Source organism: Saccharomyces paradoxus, chromosome XV (assembly GCF_002079055.1).
Source record: "Saccharomyces paradoxus chromosome XV, complete sequence".
NCBI classification, from domain to species: Eukaryota; Fungi; Ascomycota; class Saccharomycetes; order Saccharomycetales; family Saccharomycetaceae; genus Saccharomyces; species Saccharomyces paradoxus.
In genome coordinates this window covers 1,054,247-1,078,405 of record NC_047501.1, presented here as the reverse complement: position 1 = coordinate 1,078,405, position 24,159 = coordinate 1,054,247, and the positions used below count along the sequence as shown (strand labels likewise).

Below are 24,159 nucleotides of genomic sequence, written 5' to 3'. Positions count from 1 at the left end.
CCACACTTTTCACATCTATCTTTACTCTCGCTGTCACTCCTTACCCGGCTTTCTGACCGAAATTAAAAAAAATGAAAATGAAATCCTGTTCTTTAGCCCTACAGCACCTCTACATAGCCCTAAATAGCCCTAAATAGCCCTCATGTACGTCTCCTCCAAGCCCTATTGACTCTTACCCGGATGTTCAACCAAAAGCTACTTACTACCTTTATTTTATGTTTACTTTTTATAGATTGTCTTTTTATCCTACTCTTTCGCACTTGTCTCTCGCTACTGCCGTGCAACAAACACTAAATCAAAACAGTGAAATACTACATCAAAACGCATATTCCCTACAAAAAAAATTTCTTACAATATACTATACTACACAATACATAATCAGTGACTTTCGTAACAACAATTTCCTTCACTCTCCAACTTCTCTGCTCGAATCTCTACATAATAATATATCAAATCTACCGTCTGGAACATCATCGCTATCCAGCTCTTTGTGAACCGCTACCATCAGCATGTACAGCGGTACCCTCGTGTTATCTGCAGCGAGAACTTCAACGTTTGCTAAATCAACCCAATGTGGTAGCAACCACACCTCCGAAATCTGCTCCAAAAGATACTCCAGTTTCTGCCGAAATATTTTATTGTAGAACAGCCCTATCAGCATCGACAGGAATGCCGTCCAATGCGGCACTTTAGATGGGGTAACTCCCAGCGCAATCTGATCTCGCAAGTGCATTCCTAGACTTAATTCATATCTGCTCCTCAACTGCCGATGATGCCTGCTAAACTGCAGCTTGACGTACTGCGGACCCTGCAGTCCAGCGCTCGTCATGGAACGCAAACGCTGAAAAACTCCAACTTTCTCGAGCGCTTCCACAAAGACCGTATCGTCTTTTGCCTCCCATTCTTCCTGGCACTTTTTCTCGTCCCAGTTCAAAAAGTACTGCAGTACCTCTGTCTTCGATTCACGCAAGTTGCTCCATACTTTATAATACAACTCTTTGATCTGCCTTCCAGACATGCGGAAAACTTGGCTCCCTTGCTTGCCTCTTGTCGAATCCAATACACTAATTGTTTCTCTTCTTCTAGTAATGGCCAGGTACCAAGCATAATTTCTCTGTCTGAGAGTAGATCTCTCTCCTTTTTACGCTAAAATATTTCAAATATCCTACAGGGTCCCCATGATATGGCTCGATGTCTTCCAAGTATTCTTTGTATTCCTCGTCATTTCGCAGCATTTCTCCACAGCTAGTGCTTCCCAAGCCATCCTCCGATACGATACTTTCTGGCCAGCCCAACAGACACAGAGCTCGAACATCTTTTGACAGCCCTTGCATAATCCGTATTGTGTGAATACGCCCTCTGGGCAGAAGTATATGTCAATACCATAGAGGAAAAGATGTTTAATTTCGTCAGACCGAAATCCAAGAAACTGTAAGACATTCATATTCTCGGAAGTATTGGGAAATTGTGCTTTCAGTTTCTTTCTCTCTAGCAAAACCATTTGACTCCCTTTCCGCTTATACGGCTCTTTGTTAATGTCGGTGACTGGATGGGAATCCATTATCCTCAGCATTGCCATCTTTATTGGCGTCCTCCTTGGCACTAGCGTTTAGTACTTTCAGTGGTAGTAGCATTAGTGCTGGAGTTGGTGCTAGCAGTGGTAGTAGCACTAGTGTTGGAGTTGGTACTTTCGGTGGTAGTAGCATTAGTGCTGGAGTTGGTACTTTCAGTGGTAGTAGCATTAGTCCTGACGTTGATGCTGGCAGTGGTAGTCGCATTAGTGCTGGAGTTGGTACTTTCAGTGGTAGTAGCACTAGTCCTGACGTTGATGCTGGCAGTGGTAGTAGCACTAGTCCTGACGTTGGTGCTGGCAGTGGTAGTAGCATTAGTGCTGGAGTTGGTAGTTTGGTACTGGCATTAGTGCTGGAGTTGGTAGTCGCATTGGTACTGGCATTGGTAGTCGCATTAGTACTAGCATTGGTAGTCGCATTAGTCCTGGCGTTGGTACTAGCAGTGGTAGTCGCATTAGTACTGGCGTTAGTACTGGCATTAGTACTACCATGAATGCACGTGTTGCTGTCCTCATCACTGCTGCAATACTTTCTGTACCTGTCACTGCTATTGCTCTCCTGGAAGCTAGACGGTAACGCAACGATCGACATGGAAGCTGTCGCCTGATTTTCAGCCAATCTGTCCATTCTTTCTATCAGTTCCACTGTGTCAGCAGACAGGTCTGTCCTGGAGCCACAGCATCCAACATGCTGGCCCTTTTTTCCTTTCTTTGATTCAAGTCCATAGAACTCGCGTACCTGTTCGGTTATACAGCCTTCCTTAATTGGTGGTAATTCACCCTTACGATTCCTTGCCGCCCAACTGTTTTTCTAGATAATAGATAACAGAGGCCCCCATCTCTTAGTCTCCCTACGCCTTGAATGAGCTCAATAATATTAAGTCTATTATCAAGCATGATCACCATCATCAATTGCTTAATGTCAATTCCTTCAGTCACTAATTTCGTTCCGATGAGAACTCGCATGCTACCGTCAGTGACAAACTCCTTTGTGCGAGACACCTTTTCTGCAGCACCCAGCTTCCCGTGTATCCATACCACCCTAAAATACTTTCTCCAAGAGCAGGCCAATTCTTCCACTTGGTTGGTTGTGCTTGCAACTACAATGGCCTTCGACTCTGGTTCACTTTCAAAGAGGGCTAAAAGAAGCTTCAGTGCTTCTTCGGGCTGTGATTCCACTTTCTTCCAAATTTTATGAACATGCCCTAAAGGCACCTCGGATTTCTCCTTGATTAGATTAAACATCCGTGTTGGATAGCTGGATAGACCTCTGCTGAGATCTTCCGACCGTTTGAGCTCGTTGATGTCCATCGATTTCTTGGCCAGTCCCGTAAGCCCAACACGCTGCAACGCAGCATCAGCTACAGCCTCAGGGGCTGTGCCGCTCAAAAAGATTGCTTTCTCAAAAGCGTCAAAATCAAGGTTAGTTATGCCCCCAAATTGCGACTGCCGGTAGACCTCCGTTTCAAAGTTGTGAAACTCATCTACAATGAGGTAACCCAATTTTACGTTGTTGGTCCTAAAGGTGCACTCAACAATATTCTCCCACGCAGCTATCCTGTCTGTGAAATTAGTGCTAGCAAGATCATCGTAGATCCCCACGTATAAATCAGTAACGCCATCGTAACCTTCTTCAATAAAGTTTCTTACAGGGGCCACATTCAAGCAACCGCATCGGCCCAACCTGATCATGCAATTAGCAAGCAACACTGTGTACGGTACAAACAGAAACGACACATATTTCACGTCGCCCTTAGACGCCAGTGCTATCAAGGGGAGATGAAATAACTCCGTCTTACCATAGCCCGGTGGGGCCTGTACTGCCACAGAGGGTGTGTCTGCCATGTATATTTCATGACATAAGCGCAACTGATGCAAGTCCCTGAATTCAAAGGAGCTGCCAAAGAGTTTCTGGCCTGCGACGAGGATATCGTTTGTACTCTTGGGCTCTCGGGGCCTTTTTCGCGTTACTCTTGAAATTTTTTGATGATGATCTGAACTCGCCGCCTCACCTGCCACTACGTCTTCCGCATTCCGAGTACTAGAGAATGAACAATGGTAGTCGCTTTCAAGGCCTAACCATTGAATCCAGCGCTCGGAAGCTCGTTCCTGCAATAAAGTGGCGGTCGTCCCACTGACACTAGTTAACGAAAAGGAATCCACACCGTAAATATTTCGCCCTGTTTGAACGGAATGATTGGCCATGAGTTCACTCGTCGCCGACTCGTACAAATCTGTTTCAAATCTGCTACCTACGCAGTGCCGTCCTAGGGCAATCAACCCCTGACGCATCTCCCGAAAATTCAGCTTCTGAGGTGCATTCTTCGGAAGTTCCCTCATGTACTGCCGAAAAGTTGCGTATTCAACCAGACAGCCCTTCGCGGTATTCAGAAACATGTAGGAATACAAAACTATCCTCGAAATGTCTCGATTTGTTACTTGATCTGGATCCTCAAATCCCACCACATCCATCCAAGGATCATGATTAAAAGCGTCATAACTGTTACCAAGCGCACATATTTGCATTTGCCTTAGCACAGTGACAAAATAAAACACGTAATCTGAAGTGAGTCCGTCAAGCGTCTTTAGTCGAGGCTCCGATGAACCGTTCTTGTTGTAATCAGTGTACAGTTGGATGCGTCTTGTTGTATCGTCGACGTATACGTTGCGCTGAGGACCGGCAAAAGCGAGTAGCTGAAGCTCTGGATAACGGTAAGGGTATCCTACGGCAAAATGGACCATCCACATAAGTGGCACCGTAAGCTCGTCAATTGCAACAGTGACTTTATTTTTAAGAGCCGCGGTCATTTTGTTAGTATCTCTTCTCAACTTGGGCAGCACAATTTCACGATATTTAACAGGTATCATTTGAAGAAAAGAATCGTTTTCCAGATACTCGTCAATTCCTCGCTTTGGCTCTCTGAACAAAACTTCTCGATTACGCAAAATGAGGCCGGCAATATCAACCACTGTAGGCATATAAAAGCAGTTGTTCAACTCTCCCCAAAGGTTATCGAACTGAGCCTTGCATGCAAAGTAAAAGCCGCGGACATACTCGCGATTAAAAAGTTTTCCACATACTGATATACCATCAGAAGAAGGTACCAAAGTTATTCTATAAGAGTCCTTCAGCGTGGTTTCCCGCGCTACTTCGTGGTACAGAATTTTGATCCATTTCCACATTGCAACGCCGTTGTTGTCATCAAATATATCTAAATCCCTTGCGGTACAAGCACAAGACGACACCAATAAAGCTTTCACGGCATCTAGTGTTTTTCTGAGTCTTCGTGGAGTGTTAGGACTGCGCAACTTACATACTTTCAAGCCATGCTCGTCCACAGAGGGAATAATGGGTTCTTCATTCGTAATAGATCGATCCTCTTCGTCACCAGCGCCACCACGGGGACCTGCCCCAAAATTAAGCGCACATGCTCGCAAGATAATATGCAAAATATCACCCAATCGGTCTTTTTTGTTCATCATATCGTTACATATCTGTGAAAAGTATTTTTATCTCAGTGGGTTTACGTGGGCATAGATCACGCTTCAGCCGCTCTGTGTCGACCTTCTTTTCACCAGGTAGACTTGCTTGATATGCGGAAAAAATCGATAGCTCATCTACGTGTAGTAACAAAAACATATAGGGTGCCAAATTGTATCCATATTTCCTTATGGTGCTTTTCTGAAGATTCCTTACAATAGGTGTGCCAGAAACAAAGTTGGTGAAAGTACGCATCGTAGAGCTGTCGTTCGGCCTGGCACTTGCTGTTTCGTAACAACGTTCCAGGACACGGAAACTCAACTCATTATAGTATCCTCTGTTGAGGTAAAAAAGAGAAAGGGTATCGTAATCCTTTCTATTGAATTTCAAAGTATGCACTTGAAACAACGTGTAGACCATCAAGTTGATTTTCTTGGGATAAGATACTTTGAAGGGATTGGTCCGCCCTGGAAATCTGGTTCGTCTTCAACAAACGTCAGGAACTTTTGTACATTTTTCCCGACCATGACGGAAATGACTATTTTTTCAAAAGACCTTTTCCTATCCATTGCACCAGTTCTGAATTTTACCACTTTGATTAGACCAGACTTTTCGTCTTCGTAGAATGACCGCACTTCCGTGGGGATCGATTCAAATAAAGTTATTGAGGGACAATGTACCAAGTCGTTTTTGTTATTTAGAGCCGACTCAAACTCGTCAAAGTTTGCTTTTTCAAACTTACGCCTATCGGAAACTTTCATTTTATTTTTGTAAGTTTCGAAATTAACAATAGTATGTTGATTGTTATGCTTTTTGACAAGAAATCCATCAATATAAACAAAAGATTGTCCAGTTTCCGTCTTATCATCATCTAAGAATGTAATAATTAAGCTATTGAGAAGATGCAGAATCTCTAGCAGCAGCAAAGAAAATTCAGTTAATAAGAAATCTCACTAAGATAAGGGACTGTCTGTCCCCTTCAAGCACAACATAGAAAACAGAAGGATGTCTCATTCATCCTTGATTTCCGGCCTGCAAAAATAAAGTACTCGGTACGTACTTTCGTTTTCAATTTCCATGGTGCACAGTATCTTAACTATCTGCTTAGTCGAGGAGAACCAGGATTCTGTTCGTTGCTCAGCCGCTTCGTGGATATTCTCTTGGATACTTTAAACATGGACCTACGCTTAGCCTGCGCTTAGCCTACAACTTCTTCCGCTCTCGAAAAGACCAATATAATAAAAAGTTATAAATTACATTTCCTTATTAGGTATACGACCTCGCGCTTCGAAGTAGAGGAGCCCTTTTTGGCGTACCTACATATGGCGCGTCAGACAGACAAACTTCCCCCAAAAATGTATTACCCCGCCGAATAAGAAAACAGACCCATTCACCAACGACGTATCAAATTACTTCCTTGGTGCAATGTCCCACTATAAAAAAATTCCTTGACGCTAGATCGTTGGACTAAAATCTGCGTCACAATCGCCTAAACAGGAAATAATGCCTATTTTCGTACAAGGTTACTTCCTAGATGCTATATGTCCCTACGGCCTTGTCTAACACCATCCAGCATGCAATACAGTGACATATATATACCCACACCACACCCACACCCACACACCACACCACACCCACACCACACCACACCCACACCCACACACCACACCCACACCACACCACACCCACACCCACACCCACACACCACACCCACACACACACCACACACACCACACCCACACCACACCCACACCACACCCACACCCACACACCACACCCACACCCACACACCACACCCACACCACACCCACACCCACACCACACCCACACCACACCCACACCACACCCACACCCACACCACACCCACACCACACCCACACCCACACACTTTTCACATCTATCTTTACTCTCGCTGTCACTCCTTACCCGGCTTTCTGACCGAAATTAAAAAAAATGAAAATGAAATCCTGTTCTTTAGCCCTACAGCACTTCTACATAGCCCTAAATAGCCCTAAATAGCCCTCATGTACGTCTCCTCCAAGCCCTATTGACTCTTACCCGGATGTTCGACCAAAGGCTACTTACTACCTTTATTTTATGTTTACTTTTTATAGATTGTCTTTTTATCCTACTCTTTCGCACTTGTCTCTCGCCACTGCCGTGCAACAAACACTAAATCAAAACAGTGAAATACTACATCAAAACGCATATTCCCTACAAAAAAAATTTCTTACAATATACTATACTACACAATACATAATCAGTGACTTTCGTAACAACAATTTCCTTCACTCTCCAACTTCTCTGCTCGAATCTCTACATAATAATATATCAAATCTACCGTCTGGAACATCATCGCTATCCAGCTCTTTGTGAACCGCTACCATCAGCATGTACAGCGGTACCCTCGTGTTATCTGCAGCGAGAACTTCAACGTTTGCTAAATCAACCCAATGTGGTAGCAACCACACCTCCGAAATCTGCTCCAAAAGATACTCCAGTTTCTGCCGAAATATTTTATTGTAGAACAGCCCTATCAGCATCGACAGGAATGCCGTCCAATGCGGCACTTTAGATGGGGTAACTCCCAGCGCAATCTGATCTCGCAAGTGCATTCCTAGACTTAATTCATATCTGCTCCTCAACTGCCGATGATGCCTGCTAAACTGCAGCTTGACGTACTGCGGACCCTGCAGTCCAGCGCTCGTCATGGAACGCAAACGCTGAAAAACTCCAACTTTCTCGAGCGCTTCCACAAAGACCGTATCGTCTTTTGCCTCCCATTCTTCCTGGCACTTTTTCTCGTCCCAGTTCAAAAAGTACTGCAGTACCTCTGTCTTCGATTCACGCAAGTTGCTCCATACTTTATAATACAACTCTTTGATCTGCCTTCCAGACATGCGGAAAACTTGGCTCCCTTGCTTGCCTCTTGTCGAATCCAATACACTAATTGTTTCTCTTCTTCTAGTAATGGCCAGGTACCAAGCATAATTTCTCTGTATCTGAGAGTAGATCTCTCTCCTTTTTACGCTAAAATATTTCAAATATCCTACAGGGTCCCCATGATATGGCTCGATGTCTTCCAAGTATTCTTTGTATTCCTCGTCATTTCGCAGCATTCTCTCCACAGCTAGTGCTTCCCAAGCCATCCTCCGATACGATACTTTCTGGCCAGCCCAACAGACACAGAGCTCGAACATCTTTTGACAGCCCTTGCATAATCCGTATTGTGTGAATACGCCCTCTGGGCAGAAGTATATGTCAATACCATAGAGGAAAAGATGTTTAATTTCGTCAGACCGAAATCCAAGAAACTGTAAGACATTCATATTCTCGGAAGTATTGGGAAATTGTGCTTTCAGTTTCTTTCTCTCTAGCAAAACCATTTGACTCCCTTTCCGCTTATACGGCTCTTTGTTAATGTCGGTGACTGGATGGAATCCATTATCCTCAGCATTGCCATCTTTATTGGCGTCCTCCTTGGCACTAGCGTTGGTACTTTCAGTGGTAGTAGCATTAGTGCTGGAGTTGGTGCTAGCAGTGGTAGTAGCACTAGTGTTGGAGTTGGTACTTTCGGTGGTAGTAGCACTAGTGTTGGAGTTGGTACTTTCAGTGGTAGTAGCATTAGTCCTGACGTTGATGCTGGCAGTGGTAGTCGCATTAGTGCTGGAGTTGGTACTTTCAGTGGTAGTAGCACTAGTCCTGACGTTGATGCTGGCAGTGGTAGTAGCACTAGTCCTGACGTTGGTGCTGGCAGTGGTAGTAGCATTAGTGCTGGAGTTGGTAGTCGCATTGGTACTGGCATTAGTGCTGGAGTTGGTAGTCGCATTGGTACTGGCATTGGTAGTCGCATTAGTACTAGCATTGGTAGTCGCATTAGTCCTGGCGTTGGTACTAGCAGTGGTAGTCGCATTAGTACTGGCGTTAGTACTGGCATTAGTACTACCATGAATGCACGTGTTGCTGTCCTCATCACTGCTGCAATACTTTCTGTACCTGTCACTGCTATTGCTCTCCTGGAAGCTAGACGGTAACGCAACGATCGACATGGAAGCTGTCGCCTGATTTTCAGCCAATCTGTCCATTCTTTCTATCAGTTCCACTGTGTCAGCAGACAGGTCTGTCCTGGAGCCACAGCATCCAACATGCTGGCCCTTTTTTCCTTTCTTTGATTCAAGTCCATAGAACTCGCGTACCTGTTCGGTTATACAGCCTTCCTTAATTGGTGGTAATTCACCCTTACGATTCCTTGCCGCCCAACTGTTTTTTCTAGATAATAGATAACAGAGGCCCCCATCTCTTAGTCTCCCTACGCCTTGAATGAGCTCAATAATATTAAGTCTATTATCAAGCATGATCACCATCATCAATTGCTTAATGTCAATTCCTTCAGTCACTAATTTCGTTCCGATGAGAACTCGCATGCTACCGTCAGTGACAAACTCCTTTGTGCGAGACACCTTTTCTGCAGCACCCAGCTTCCCGTGTATCCATACCACCCTAAAATACTTTCTCCAAGAGCGGGCCAATTCTTCCACTTGGTTGGTTGTGCTTGCAACTACAATGGCCTTCGACTCTGGTTCAATTTCAAACAGGGCTAAAAGAAGCTTCAGTGCTTCTTCGGGCTGTGATTCCACTTTCTTCCAAATTTTATGAACATGCCCTAAAGGCACCTCGGATTTCTCCTTGATTAGATTAAACATCCGTGTTGGATAGCTGGATAGACCTCTGCTGAGATCTTCCGACCGTTTGAGCTCGTTGATGTCCATCGATTTCTTGGCCAGTCCCGTAAGCCCAACACGCTGCAACGCAGCATCAGCTACAGCCTCAGGGGCTGTGCCGCTCAAAAAGATTGCTTTCTCAAAAGCGTCAAAATCAAGGTTAGTTATGCCCCCAAATTGCGACTGCCGGTAGACCTCCGTTTCAAAGTTGTGAAACTCATCTACAATGAGGTAACCCAATTTTACGTTGTTGGTCCTAAAGGTGCACTCAATAATATTCTCCCACGCAGCTATCCTGTCTGTGAAATTAGTGCTAGCAAGATCATCGTAGATCCCCACGTATAAATCAGTAACGCCATCGTAACCTTCTTCAATAAAGTTTCTTACAGGGGCCACATTCAAGCAACCGCATCGGCCCAACCTGATCATGCAATTAGCAAGCAACACTGTGTACGGTACAAACAGAAACGACACATATTTCACGTCGCCCTTAGACGCCAGTGCTATCAAGGGGAGATGAAATAACTCCGTCTTACCATAGCCCGGTGGGGCCTGTACTGCCACAGAGGGTGTGTCTGCCATGTATATTTCATGACATAAGCGCAACTGATGCAAGTCCCTGAATTCAAAGGAGCTGCCAAAGAGTTTCTGGCCTGCGACGAGGATATCGTTTGTACTCTTGGGCTCTCGGGGCCTTTTTCGCGTTACTCTTGAAATTTTTTGATGATGATCTGAACTCGCCGCCTCACCTGCCACTACGTCTTCCGCATTCCGAGTACTAGAGAATGAACAATGGTAGTCGCTTTCAAGGCCTAACCATTGAATCCAGCGCTCGGAAGCTCGTTCCTGCAATAAAGTGGCGGTCGTCCCACTGACACTAGTTAACGAAAAGGAATCCACACCGTAAATATTTCGCCCTGTTTGAACGGAATGATTGGCCATGAGTTCACTCGTCGCCGACTCGTACAAATCTGTTTCAAATCTGCTACCTACGCAGTGCCGTCCTAGGGCAATCAACCCCTGACGCATCTCCCGAAAATTCAGCTTCTGAGGTGCATTCTTCGGAAGTTCCCTCATGTACTGCCGAAAAGTTGCGTATTCAACCAGACAGCCCTTCGCGGTATTCAGAAACATGTAGGAATACAAAACTATCCTCGAAATGTCTCGATTTGTTACTTGATCTGGATCCTCAAATCCCACCACATCCATCCAAGGATCATGATTAAAAGCGTCATAACTGTTACCAAGCGCACATATTTGCATTTGCCTTAGCACAGTGACAAAATAAAACACGTAATCTGAAGTGAGTCCGTCAAGCGTCTTTAGTCGAGGCTCCGATGAACCGTTCTTGTTGTAATCAGTGTACAGTTGGATGCGTCTTGTTGTATCGTCGACGTATACGTTGCGCTGAGGACCGGCAAAAGCGAGTAGCTGAAGCTCTGGATAACGGTAAGGGTATCCTACGGCAAAATGGACCATCCACATAAGTGGCACCGTAAGCTCGTCAATTGCAACAGTGACTTTATTTTTAAGAGCCGCGGTCATTTTGTTAGTATCTCTTCTCAACTTGGGCAGCACAATTTCACGATATTTAACAGGTATCATTTGAAGAAAAGAATCGTTTTCCAGATACTCGTCAATTCCTCGCTTTGGCTCTCTGAACAAAACTTCTCGATTACGCAAAATGAGGCCGGCAATATCAACCACTGTAGGCATATAAAAGCAGTTGTTCAACTCTCCCCAAAGGTTATCGAACTGAGCCTTGCATGCAAAGTAAAAGCCGCGGACATACTCGCGATTAAAAAGTTTTCCACATACTGATATACCATCAGAAGAAGGTACCAAAGTTATTCTATAAGAGTCCTTCAGCGTGGTTTCCCGCGCTACTTCGTGGTACAGAATTTTGATCCATTTCCACATTGCAACGCCGTTGTTGTCATCAAATATATCTAAATCCCTTGCGGTACAAGCACAAGACGACACCAATAAAGCTTTCACGGCATCTAGTGTTTTTCTGAGTCTTCGTGGAGTGTTAGGACTGCGCAACTTACATACTTTCAAGCCATGCTCGTCCACAGAGGGAATAATGGGTTCTTCATTCGTAATAGATCGATCCTCTTCGTCACCAGCGCCACCACGGGGACCTGCCCCAAAATTAAGCGCACATGCTCGCAAGATAATATGCAAAATATCACCCAATCGGTCTTTTTTGTTCATCATATCGTTACATATCTGTGAAAAGTATTTTATCTCAGTGGGTTTACGTGGGCATAGATCACGCTTCAGCCGCTCTGTGTCGACCTTCTTTTCACCAGGTAGACTTGCTTGATATGCGGAAAAAATCGATAGCTCATCTACGTGTAGTAACAAAAACATATAGGGTGCCAAATTGTATCCATATTTCCTTATGGTGCTTTTCTGAAGATTCCTTACAATAGGTGTGCCAGAAACAAAGTTGGTGAAAGTACGCATCGTAGAGCTGTCGTTCGGCCTGGCACTTGCTGTTTCGTAACAACGTTCCAGGACACGGAAACTCAACTCATTATAGTATCCTCTGTTGAGGTAAAAAAGAGAAAGGGTATCGTAATCCTTTCTATTGAATTTCAAAGTATGCACTTGAAACAACGTGTAGACCATCAAGTTGATTTTCTTGGGAATAAGATACTTTGAAGGGATTGGTCCGCCCTGGAAATCTGGTTCGTCTTCAACAAACGTCAGGAACTTTTGTACATTTTTCCCGACCATGACGGAAATGACTATTTTTTCAAAAGACCTTTTCCTATCCATTGCACCAGTTCTGAATTTTACCACTTTGATTAGACCAGACTTTTCGTCTTCGTAGAATGACCGCACTTCCGTGGGGATCGATTCAAATAAAGTTATTGAGGGACAATGTACCAAGTCGTTTTTGTTATTTAGAGCCGACTCAAACTCGTCAAAGTTTGCTTTTTCAAACTTACGCCTATCGGAAACTTTCATTTTATTTTTGTAAGTTTCGAAATTAACAATAGTATGTTGATTGTTATGCTTTTTGACAAGAAATCCATCAATATAAACAAAAGATTGTCCAGTTTCCGTCTTATCATCATCTAAGAATGTAATAATTAAGCTATTGAGAAGATGCAGAATCTCTAGCAGCAGCAAAGAAAATTCAGTTAATAAGAAATCTCACTAAGATAAGGGACTGTCTGTCCCCTTCAAGCACAACATAGAAAACAGAAGGATGTCTCATTCATCCTTGATTTCCGGCCTGCAAAAATAAAGTACTCGGTACGTACTTTCGTTTTCAATTTCCATGGTGCACAGTATCTTAACTATCTGCTTAGTCGAGGAGAACCAGGATTCTGTTCGTTGCTCAGCCGCTTCGTGGATATTCTCTTGGATACTTTAAACATGGACCTACGCTTAGCCTGCGCTTAGCCTACAACTTCTTCCGCTCTCGAAAAGACCAATATAATAAAAAGTTATAAATTACATTTCCTTATTAGGTATACGACCTCGCGCTTCGAAGTAGAGGAGCCCTTTTTGGCGTACCTACATATGGCGCGTCAGACAGACAAACTTCCCCCAAAAATGTATTACCCCGCCGAATAAGAAAACAGACCCATTCACCAACGACGTATCAAATTACTTCCTTGGTGCAATGTCCCACTATAAAAAAATTCCTTGACGCTAGATCGTTGGACTAAAATCTGCGTCACAATCGCCTAAACAGGAAATAATGCCTATTTTCGTACAAGGTTACTTCCTAGATGCTATATGTCCCTACGGCCTTGTCTAACACCATCCAGCATGCAATACAGTGACATATATATACACACCACACCCACACCCACACCCACACCACACCCACACACCACACCCACACCCACACACACCACACCCACACCCACACCCACACCACACCCACACAACCACACCCACACACCACACCCACACCCACACCCACACCACACCCACACCCACACCCACCCACACACCACACCCACACCCTAACACTAACCCTAACCCTAACCCTAACTCCATCCCTTCCTATCCCCATCTCAACTTACCCTCCTCTATCTCTTCTCATCTTACACCCTCTTACCCTACCTCTCCCACATCACAATTCACGGCACTTACCTCACCACCCCATGCCCTGCCCCATTCTCCCACTCCACCACCTCTAACCACCATCTATCATCCGACTATTTATCACCACTCCCCAACCACCATCTATCCCCTTCCCAATATCCAATATCCAACTCTCACTACCACTTACCCTACTATCCATCTACCTTTCCCCATCTACCATGTCGTCCTTACTATAACACTACATACCACATGTAAACAGATCTAACGTAAACAAATCAGATGTAAACAAATCAAACTGTTGAATGTGATAACCCAAAAGCATGATATGGGTAATGTTTCAGTACTGTTTCAGAATTGTTTCAGTAATGTTTTAGACAAGGAAAACATAGAGCAGCAAACCTCTGATCCGACAGTACTTAAGAAACCATAGTTTCTGTGTACAAGAGTAGTACCTATGTAATTCTTACATTTACATAACATATAGAAATGTCCAATAAACTTACAACATTATGACATATAAGCTAGATCGTAATTCATTACGTCAACAGGTTATGAGCCCTGAGAGCAATGCTTCTGAGACCATAATTAATCTATCTAATCCCAACAATTATAAACAGTGGCTGTACGGTATCGAGACCGCTGCTGAATATGCTAACGAATATATGAACGAATTCGTTCATACCGGAGATATCCAATCAATGAAAAGGGATTACAATCTCAGCGCGAATGATGAAAGCTTTGTCAAAACCGTATTTAACAGTTTCCTGGTAAAGCTCTACAAGAAAACTATCGTGGGTGAAGCTGCATGTGAAATGAACTGGATATGTGATGATTCGCTTGGAAGGGTCTCTGCTTATGATATTTTCTCGCACTTCGAAGAAAACTATAATGAAGTTACTATTGGATCCAGGCTTACTCTTATAGAGGACTTACCAAATATATCTTCCAAGCCTGTAGATGAAATCGCTTCCTTTTTGAAAACCCTATTCACAATGCTTGAAGACAATAGCGAAGAACAGGACAAAAAGAAAAGACGCGATACCAATATCGCGTTGCTATTAATGACCTTCTTACCCGACTTAAAGGAATCATTCCACGAGAAATTCGGTGACTCTAAAGCTCTTCAGCTGTCACAAGTCATTAGATTCTGTAAATTAAAGGCGTCATCGAATTCATTATCTTCAGTCTCAGATGCATTGGTTGCACAAGACAGAAGAAGCTATCAAAAGAAAGGAAATAAGGGATGTATAATTTGTGGGGCTGATCATCGCTTAAGCAACTGTTCTCTGCTTAAAAGAAGAATACCAGAAGCCAGAATCTTTAAATTATATCCTAATGACAAGAAGAATAGATCTTCATCTGCTAGTGTTGCGATTCCTGACTATGAAACACAAGGCCAAACAGCAGTACAGATAACACCAAAGTCCTGGCTCTGTATGTTATCTTCGACCGTCCCAGCTACCAAATCCTCAGATTGGATTTTTGACACAGGATGTACTTCACACATGTGCCACGACCGTTCTATGTTCTCATCATTTACTAGATCCTCTAAGAAAGACTTTGTCAGAGGAGTCGGCGGTTCCATACCCATCATGGGCTCCGGGACTGTAAACATCGGCACTGTTCAATTAAATGACGTATCCTACGTCCCTGATTTACCAGTCAACACTCTCCACTATACCTTCCACATCCCCAAACAATACCACCTCCAACTATCACAACCACATTCCTAAATCTACCATACTCACCTTCATTTATTTAACAATATCGCATACGCACACGGACGCTATAGAACACATCACCCCAACTTACCCCGCCATAATCCTCTACACTAAGCTATCTTCTACTCGATCAGTACCATATACAACACCACATCATCATACACGGCACTTGCCTCAGCGGTTTATACCCTGTGCCATTTACCCATAACACCCACGATTATCCACATTTTAATATCTATAACTGATCACACAACCTCAATTATCATATAAATACTCTTAACTTCATGCTTTATAACGTTTTTAAACAAATATCCACTACCCATTTTATATGTACTAATATAAATACCACCAAATAATCACCACTAAAATCACCTAAACATAAAAATATACTACATATCACCATAAGCGAAATATCATAAATATGATCAGGCCATCCTTTCATCTCATTTATTCAACTCTAAAATTGCCCCACTCTGAGTACCGCCGTAACTCAATGTTATGTGCTGGATCCGATGCTACTGTGCAACGACAATATACCGTATACCATAATAGCAATATATACACATGCTGCCACTCTATCACAACACTATGTAACGCCACTATGCAGCATCAGCATACCTTCTAACATATCGGCAATGGTATGAGTGCAGATCCCATAATGTGATATTCTTATACCGACACTACATTAAAACTTTATATATGACCTCATTATCCTAACACCCTTCATTCAATGCATGACAATATGATAGCGGCACATATCGAACGGACACTAGAATATAGCCTCATTTCATCCCACCCTTCTCATACTGTTGGCAATAGAGCATCATATTTGCACACGTGATGATGTTCATACGATGGTTATGCGAGCTAGTCTTACTATAATGAGGCCGCCATCTCTGCCGCGCCTTCAAGATTACGCACTTGGGCCCCAATCATTACCCGTCTTGCGTCCAAAACTCGAAAAAAACATGCGAGCAGAAGAAATATATTCATTCTCAGTTCTAGATATTGCCGCTCTCAGGCCCTGAATTATAACAACGTAAAACGGTTGAGAAAATAAATGTTAACTTCAATTTGATTGCGGTGTGGAGACAGAATCAAAGTAATTGAGGCCCTGTTAACACAATGAGCTCAGAATTATTACTATCCGATTCTAAAACAAGAGCAGAAGGACCAGGAAAACTGTGTGAAGCTGAGACCATTATCCTTCCAAGGGATACAAGCCCCAGCAGATGCGCCTATTTCTTCAAACGGAATACCATAATTATCCCTTTTACTGTAATTTATATTATGGCTATGATAATCTTAATCTGCTTGGCATCTTCTGCACACAGTAATGGTTTGATTATCACCTTCATGTTTCTATCGATTATAATTTTACCATACATGTTAGGCTTCTTCGTGTACTTGAACTGTGCAAAATATAAGTTACGCTGTCTTGATAATGATTGTAAGTTCAAGTTGCTGGCGGAAGTTATTACGCATAAACCCAATGTGGACATGAGCACATGGGACCGCATTGCATATGAAATGAACCAATTCGTACATGACCATGATATATGTGCAGATAAATCTTTTTTCTATGATGGTAATTCTTGCTATCAGGTTTTCAAAAAGTTGGTGATTGCCCCGCGCCTTGCGAGCTCTAATACGAATAATGTAAATGCCGATCTGGAGATGAGAGATAATCGGATAACCAACAATAATGATTTTGGAAATAGTACGTTAAATATGGAATTAGGGACTTATATTTCTAAGGCATTATCCGTTTACAGGGATTCTGTTGACAAGTACTGGGAAGATAAGTATCCAGAGATCACAGTTTGATTAGAAGAGTATTTCTAAGTTTTACTTCAGTTTTTCATACACGCATCAAGTATAAGAAGAGGATATCGAGTCACATGAATTTTTGTTGTCAGATAGTCATAGGCCGAGTTCTTTTCTACATGAAAATATGTGGCCTGCATTTAGATTCATAAAATAAAAGAACTCATATTTTGGGCGGAGGTCTACCGCTGTAATTTTATGAATGACTGCAAGGATCCTACTATTACAATAATGCATTACAATATTACTATTACTGTATGTGTTTAGTGCGTTACAAAGAATTTGATCAATGTGTACTTTATAAGAAGATATCCACGCAACCATGTCGGGATATATCATTAGTTCCTTTCCTTAGACGACATCACATTATCTATGCAAAATTAAGTGACAGCTTCTAAGTTGTGGCTTGCCGCGGAGGTTTAAGTGGTCTCCAGAGTTCAGACATTACAATGGTTAGCACTTCATTCTTGAGAATTATGTGAATAATTAGATAATTGTTGGGATTCCATTGTTACTAAAGGCTATAATATTAGGTATACAGAATATACTAGAAGTTCTCCTCGAGGATATAGGAATCCACAAAAGGGAATCGATAGTTCTACATAGTGTTATTATTTTATCTTCTTTCTTTTTATATGTTGTCATTCATTATCCTATTACATTATCAATCCTTGCATTTCAGCTTCCATTAGATTGGATGACTGTTTCTCAATCTTTATGCCATCCTCTTGCATCGCATGTTATAATATAATACTAAATAGATGATTTTAGAATTTCGTTCCAACATTTCAAGACCAAACGCGTAACGAATGTATTCTCTAGGACTGCATTAAGGTATGAATTACTCATAATAAATTTTGTTACTGATAAGATTTTCTTGGAGTACTTCGTTTGCTTACGTGATGTATGTCGCTATACAGTACGCATTTAAAGATATTGCAGCTATTATCGTGTTTGGTCCATATGGTTGAGTTAATCTTTCAAAAATGTCCGTAACAATTATTACTGACATCCGCATTTTTAACATATCCCGCGTTCAACCTGCGCGTTGCTTACTGCTTGATATGGGGTGAAATACCTGTTGAAATCATACGGTGAACGTTCATTATTTAAAGGATGGCTTTGCTCCAGAAGTTTTTACTGTACAGAAATAACCTGGTAATATTCCAGCGGGAGATAGATCCTTTTCAGAAATTAAAGTTCATGACTGATCAAGAGAAAATAGGCGCTAAGCGTTTTCGGATCTGCTGGAGAATTTGGAGACGCAATATACTACTATTCATCTTTGTATTCGCTGTTTCCTTTTATTATTTTCGTTCCAGAGATGCTGAAGCTATAGTTAATACTACGGTAATTGCCTCACCTGTGGTGACTAGTAATCTAAGGAAAAGGCAAAACTACTATTAGGCGTTAGCAGGTGGTGCCAGTAGATTTTTGATTACGCCAGCAGTGATCTCCGGCACATATGCCTCCAATAAATGTACAGCAAATTTAGGTAGTACTTCGTGCTGGGTCGGAGCTACGGCTGTATTGATCGCAGGTTCTTTAGGTGGGGTTGCTACCTCTGCTACTGCGATTACTGGGGCAGCGGCTTCGGTAGCAGCAGCGGCGAAAAGATCTACTGGTTATATTGATACTTTTGCCGGATTAAATTTCCATTATTCAAGCCTCAGTAATTTGACTGCAATTAACACCACCATGCAAACGGTTGGTCTTGTATTATTAGGAGCCTTTGACTATGAACGTATTGAAGGCTGATGGCCTAGGAAAGAGAGAACAAAATAACACAGTTACAGAAATGAAGCATGTGTTATATTTTGGCAGTCAGTTTGGTCTTCATGCAGCCACACACATGCGTAATAACGTAATCGAATTGGCCAGGAGTATAATAGGTGTTGAAACGCTTGGATTGTTGCCGGAGACTCTTTCTGAGGCACAACCATTACAGAGGACACGTGAACTTTTTTGACGTCAATTGGATATCATGGAATTGGGACAATGCAAACGTTGATATTACCGAAAAGGCAGAAAACAAGCAGGTCCCTCCTTGAGGAGGAATACGATGAGGGTATGTTTGACTGGTTCGCGAGTAATTCAGAATGGAAATATTGCTGGTCGGTGACTGATAATCCATACGCATGGTATATAGAGAATTACTCTGACATTGGAGAGTAAAAAGCTTTCCATGGTGAATTATATTTTAACACGTATGGGCAAAGATGGTGCTCAATGCGCAGAGACAGCTTTTGGTGATTGATACAATTGTGGTAACGACTATCAGGGATTATTCTATGAAATACTGGAAAAAAAAAAGATTAATGTTACTATGATATTATTATATTCTGTGGTAGAGTTATACAACCAGAGATTTTCGATCTTTCTCTATATCAATGGAACCAGATGGAACCAGATGCGCAAATATTGAAAGCATTGAGACTATTAAGACCTATAAGAAAGCTGCTGCTGACGATTTATAATGTTATATCAAATAATTAGATTTTTTTTCCTAGATTCTTGAATTGTGGGAGACATCCCTGGCATGATTTTTTTTTTACATGAACATTTAATTTCAATAGAAATGGGACCGTCAAATTCAATTTATTTTCTATTTTTAAAATGAAAAAATTCTCTATTTATTCATCTATTCTACATTTTACTTCGGCGTTGGAATTTTTTTCAGCTTAAATATATTATCAGATCTTTTATTTATATACACTTATCTATAAGTTGTATTTATATCAAAAAAAAGAATAAAACATTCTTTTACTCTTTTGTTAGTTTTCGATGTCTATGGAATTTCATTCGCAAAGGTCTATGTCTCTATTTTGGAACAGCAGTGTAGATACCGTCCTTGGATAGAGCACTAGAGATGGCTGGTCTCAATCTAGTAGAGTACCATGGGACACCAGTGATCATTCTGGTGACTTGATCTGGAGCAATACCGGTCAACATGGTAGTGAAGTCACCGTAGTTGAAAACGGCTTCAGCAACTTCAACTGGGTAGGTTTCGGTTGGGTGGGCGGCTTGGAACATGTAGTATTGGGCCAAGTGAGCTCTGATATCAGAGACGTAGACACCCAATTCAACCAAGTTGACTCTTTCGTCAGATGGAGATAGAGTAGTTGTGGCTGGGGCAGCGGCGACACCAGCAGCGATGGCGGCAACACCAACAGCAATTGAAGTTAATTTGACCATTGTATTTGTTTTGTTCGTTAGTGCTGATATAAGCTTAACTAGAAAAGAAGTAATGAAGGCATATCCTCAAAGATAGTTGACGGAAGTAGCTCTATTTATATCCATTCCCTCACGGGTTATCACAACTTAAAGGAATCATTGACTGATATCCGTTCCTCATCACATATCCCTCATATTCTATCTTCCACATAATTTTCATTATTACTACGAAGATAGTCCCTTTTTTTGAACGAGACCTACATCTTTCATAGATTTCGTACGTGAAGCTATTGTTTTATGGCGCTTATGTGTATTCGTATGCGAGAACACCAATTATAGGGGAGCCGATGTGCCTTGAAAAGACCCTTTTGCGCCTGTGAAATTTCCATTCCCGGGCAAAAAGAATTTTCGAATTTGAGATTTGGACCCTCGTTCAGAAGCTTATTGTCTAAGCCTTTGTTCATTTCAGTATGCTCTAAACGATCATCGAGAAAAGATAATGCTGTACTCTCTATTTTCTGTAATTGTACAGAATAGTAGGTATGTTCTGGGAGTCGTATATTGTTAGAACCTGTGGTTTTACACACGCTTAGTGAATTTGTTGATACGATTACGTAATTGTAAGCCGGTGCAAAGCAGGTAGTGTTGAAGCAATTGAATTCTTCAGCTCGCTTACACCAAAAAAGCATTGTTACGAATACTTATCTCTCATTACTACTTTCTTGATCGTGGTAGTTGTTGAAAAAACAGCCTTTATGATAGGTACACATTCATTTATTTAACTTCTCTCTTATGGAATAGCTTCTTATTTTTTTCAGACGAAATGATTTCAAGACACAAGAATGGGGTTAAAAAAATTTAATTATATTATCAGGCAGATTTAATACCAAATGCGTCATAAAGGTTACTTGAAAGTAATATCGCTAAAAAAAATTAAACCAGAGAGATTAGTCAGGAAGCTGAAAAACTGCAAGGTCAGTAGAGTTGCAACCTTTCTTGGTTAGAACGACTACCATTACATGTCCGCCCCTGCCCATACATACTCCCAATTATTTTGCAATGTAGGCAATCGAATCTTTAAATGGCTTGATTTCCTATCAGATAAAAATGTAAACTAATTAACTTGCGTCAAATGCTCCATTCACATACTTTAGTCCAAGTCAAAAAAATAAAGCCTCATGGACCTACTATATTTAATCATAAAAAAACAAAAGAGGAGCTAAGATAAGTTCCATAGTTTGTATCCATCATGAAACCTATGATCAGCATATATACAATCGCCTCTCAATTCTTCTTCGATACGTAAGATCTGATTATACTTCGCTAGTCTTTCTGGCCTCAACAAAGCCCCTGATTTAATTTGGTCACATCTTAAACCAACGACCAAATCAACGATAAACGGATCCTCGGTATCACCTGATCTATGCGATATCATTACACCCCATCCAGCATTAAAAGCCTTGTTGGCAGCTGCGATAGATTCAGTCAAAATGCCAATCTGGTTAACTTTTAGTAACAGAGTATTGGCACATGTTTCCTTTATAGCACGGGCGATCCGAGCCCTATTGGTGCACGTGAGGTCATCTGCGATAATCTGAACATTGGCAATCTTAAAGAAAGAAGACCATGAAGTCCAATCGTCTTCAACATAAGGGTTTTGAAAGAGATCAGCGGGTATTTTTTTAGCAGAGAACGATAATATTCTGCTAATTGAGCCGCACTAAGCCATTTACACGGGTCGAAGCTCGGATTTTTGAAATTTGAATCATATTTCCCGTCATTAAAAAAAACCGCAAGAGCACTATCAATTCCAATTTTTACTCTACCTTCATAGCCACATGCATTGATGGCTGTCGCAATCATGTCCAAGGCGTCGTCTGCGCTACCAATATCGGGAGCGATACCACCCTCATCACCAACATTTCCAGCCGAAGCCTCATATTGCTCCTTCGCCAATACCTTCAAGTAATGGTAGATCTCCGAACCCATTCTCATGGCTCCTGCAAAGCCCTGAGCCCCAACAGGCGCAATCTTGAATTCCTGAATAGCTAAAGAGCCACCAGCGTTGGGCACCACCATTCAAAACATTTAAAAAAGGAACAGGTATAACAAAAGGGTCTGGTTTAGCATCCGCCAACTCAGCTATATATTTGTATAGAGTAATTCCCTTTTTTGCGCAGCTGCCCTTGCAACGCACAAAGAAACAGCAAGGATAGCATTAGCGCCTAACTTTGATTTATTGGGAGTCCCATCTAACGATATTATGAGCTCATCTATGCTCTTCTGGTTGGTTGTACATAAATTAGACTTGATTAAAGCAGATACTATTGACGTTACTCACAGCTTTTGTCACCCCTTTTCCCATCCATTTGGACTGGCCCCCGTCTCTCAGTTCGACAGCTTCGTGAATACCGGTGGAGGCCCCAGATGGAACCATTGCTCTGAAAAGCTTATTTTCTGCTGTATCTCAACTTCAACAGTTGGATATCCACAAGAATCAAATACTGTTCTAGCATAAACTTTTTTGATGGACATGTTTTATTGCTAAGATTCGATTTCTTTCCCGACTCCTTTTAGTATTCTTATTGCAAGAAAAAGAACAACTAAAAGAACTATTATAGCGTAGAAACGTACTCTTACTTAGATGTACGGGAGATCGCGTTTTGAACGAATAAGGAACATCGGAAATTACACGTAACCTGGCACCTACTCTTGTTCTATTATATACTTAAAATACTAACCAGGTTAGCTAAACTGGGAGGATCCTTGAACACTATCTCTTTGTGCCAAGAATGATAATCTCTGAACAAGTCCAAGTTATTACTATACCTACCACTCATCCCCTGCACTTTGTTTGTGGCCCCACCCCTTATTCCAGCCTCATAGCCAAATAATAGTCTATTTTAAACGGTCTTCTCCATTTGGGGATATCTGTGGCATTTTCTACAGGGCCGATTTTTATGTCTGTGAAAGAGACTTTAACACGGCGGATAGCCTGCTCGCGTCCTGAATCTCTAACATGTGCTACAAATATACCTGGGTGATTCCTACCATTTTTTCTTTTCTTTTTTATCTCCCCACTCTGGAATAAATACAAGAACGGCGGTCAGAGAATTCTCCTTCTTTCTTTCTTTCTTTTGTTATTTCTTTTTATTTCTTTTAATTATTCTTAATAGAAGTGAGGTACATATGCTGATACTGATTATTTTCATTTCCAGCGACGTAGAAACTACAAACACTTTATACTGACATTTGTTGTTTAGCAATGACAAAGCTAGTGTAAGAGGGAGTGGCCAGAGATGCGACTACCCAGACATTTTTTTTAGCCAGTTATTTGATTTACATCCTTTTAAAAACAGGTGGTAACCTTTAGCTAAATTAGCTAAATATCATTTGTGTGCGTGTTACGTAATCAGCGAGCGACCCCGCGCCAAGAAAAGAAATGCATTTTTGCCCGGATTTATTAAATGCTGTGACATTTCCCTTCATCTATTTGCGTATGCCATAAAGAACTATTACAATTTAGGGGACTTGAAACAGATGCCTAATGCATGGGTATAGTCAAGGGGTCGGTTTTAAAGAGTTTGGCAA

At 41.8% G+C, this 24,159-nt stretch overlaps 3 protein-coding genes across 3 annotated transcripts; 1 reads left to right on the top strand and 2 right to left on the bottom strand.

The window, feature by feature from the left end:
• Positions 1 to 16,692: 16,692 nt before the first annotated feature.
• SPAR_O04930 (uncharacterized protein) lies at positions 16,693 to 17,394 on the top strand (the record flags this gene model as incomplete). The annotated part of the gene is made up of 1 exon (XM_033913606.1): positions 16,693 to 17,394. The coding sequence occupies one exon, from the start codon at positions 16,693 to 16,695 to the stop codon at positions 17,392 to 17,394; it is 702 nt and encodes a 233-aa protein (XP_033769497.1).
• A 2,820-nt stretch (positions 17,395 to 20,214) lies between these two features.
• On the bottom strand, positions 20,215 to 20,589 carry SPAR_O04920 (SRP1/TIP1 family protein; the record flags this gene model as incomplete). The annotated part of the gene is made up of 1 exon (XM_033913605.1): positions 20,215 to 20,589. The coding sequence occupies one exon, from the start codon at positions 20,587 to 20,589 to the stop codon at positions 20,215 to 20,217; it is 375 nt and encodes a 124-aa protein (XP_033769496.1).
• Positions 20,590 to 22,107: 1,518 nt separating this feature from the next.
• SPAR_O04910 (uncharacterized protein) lies at positions 22,108 to 22,647 on the bottom strand (the record flags this gene model as incomplete). The annotated part of the gene is made up of 1 exon (XM_033913604.1): positions 22,108 to 22,647. One exon carries the CDS (start codon positions 22,645 to 22,647, stop codon positions 22,108 to 22,110), a length of 540 nt encoding a protein of 179 aa, XP_033769495.1.
• Between the last annotated feature and the right edge of the window lie 1,512 nt (positions 22,648 to 24,159).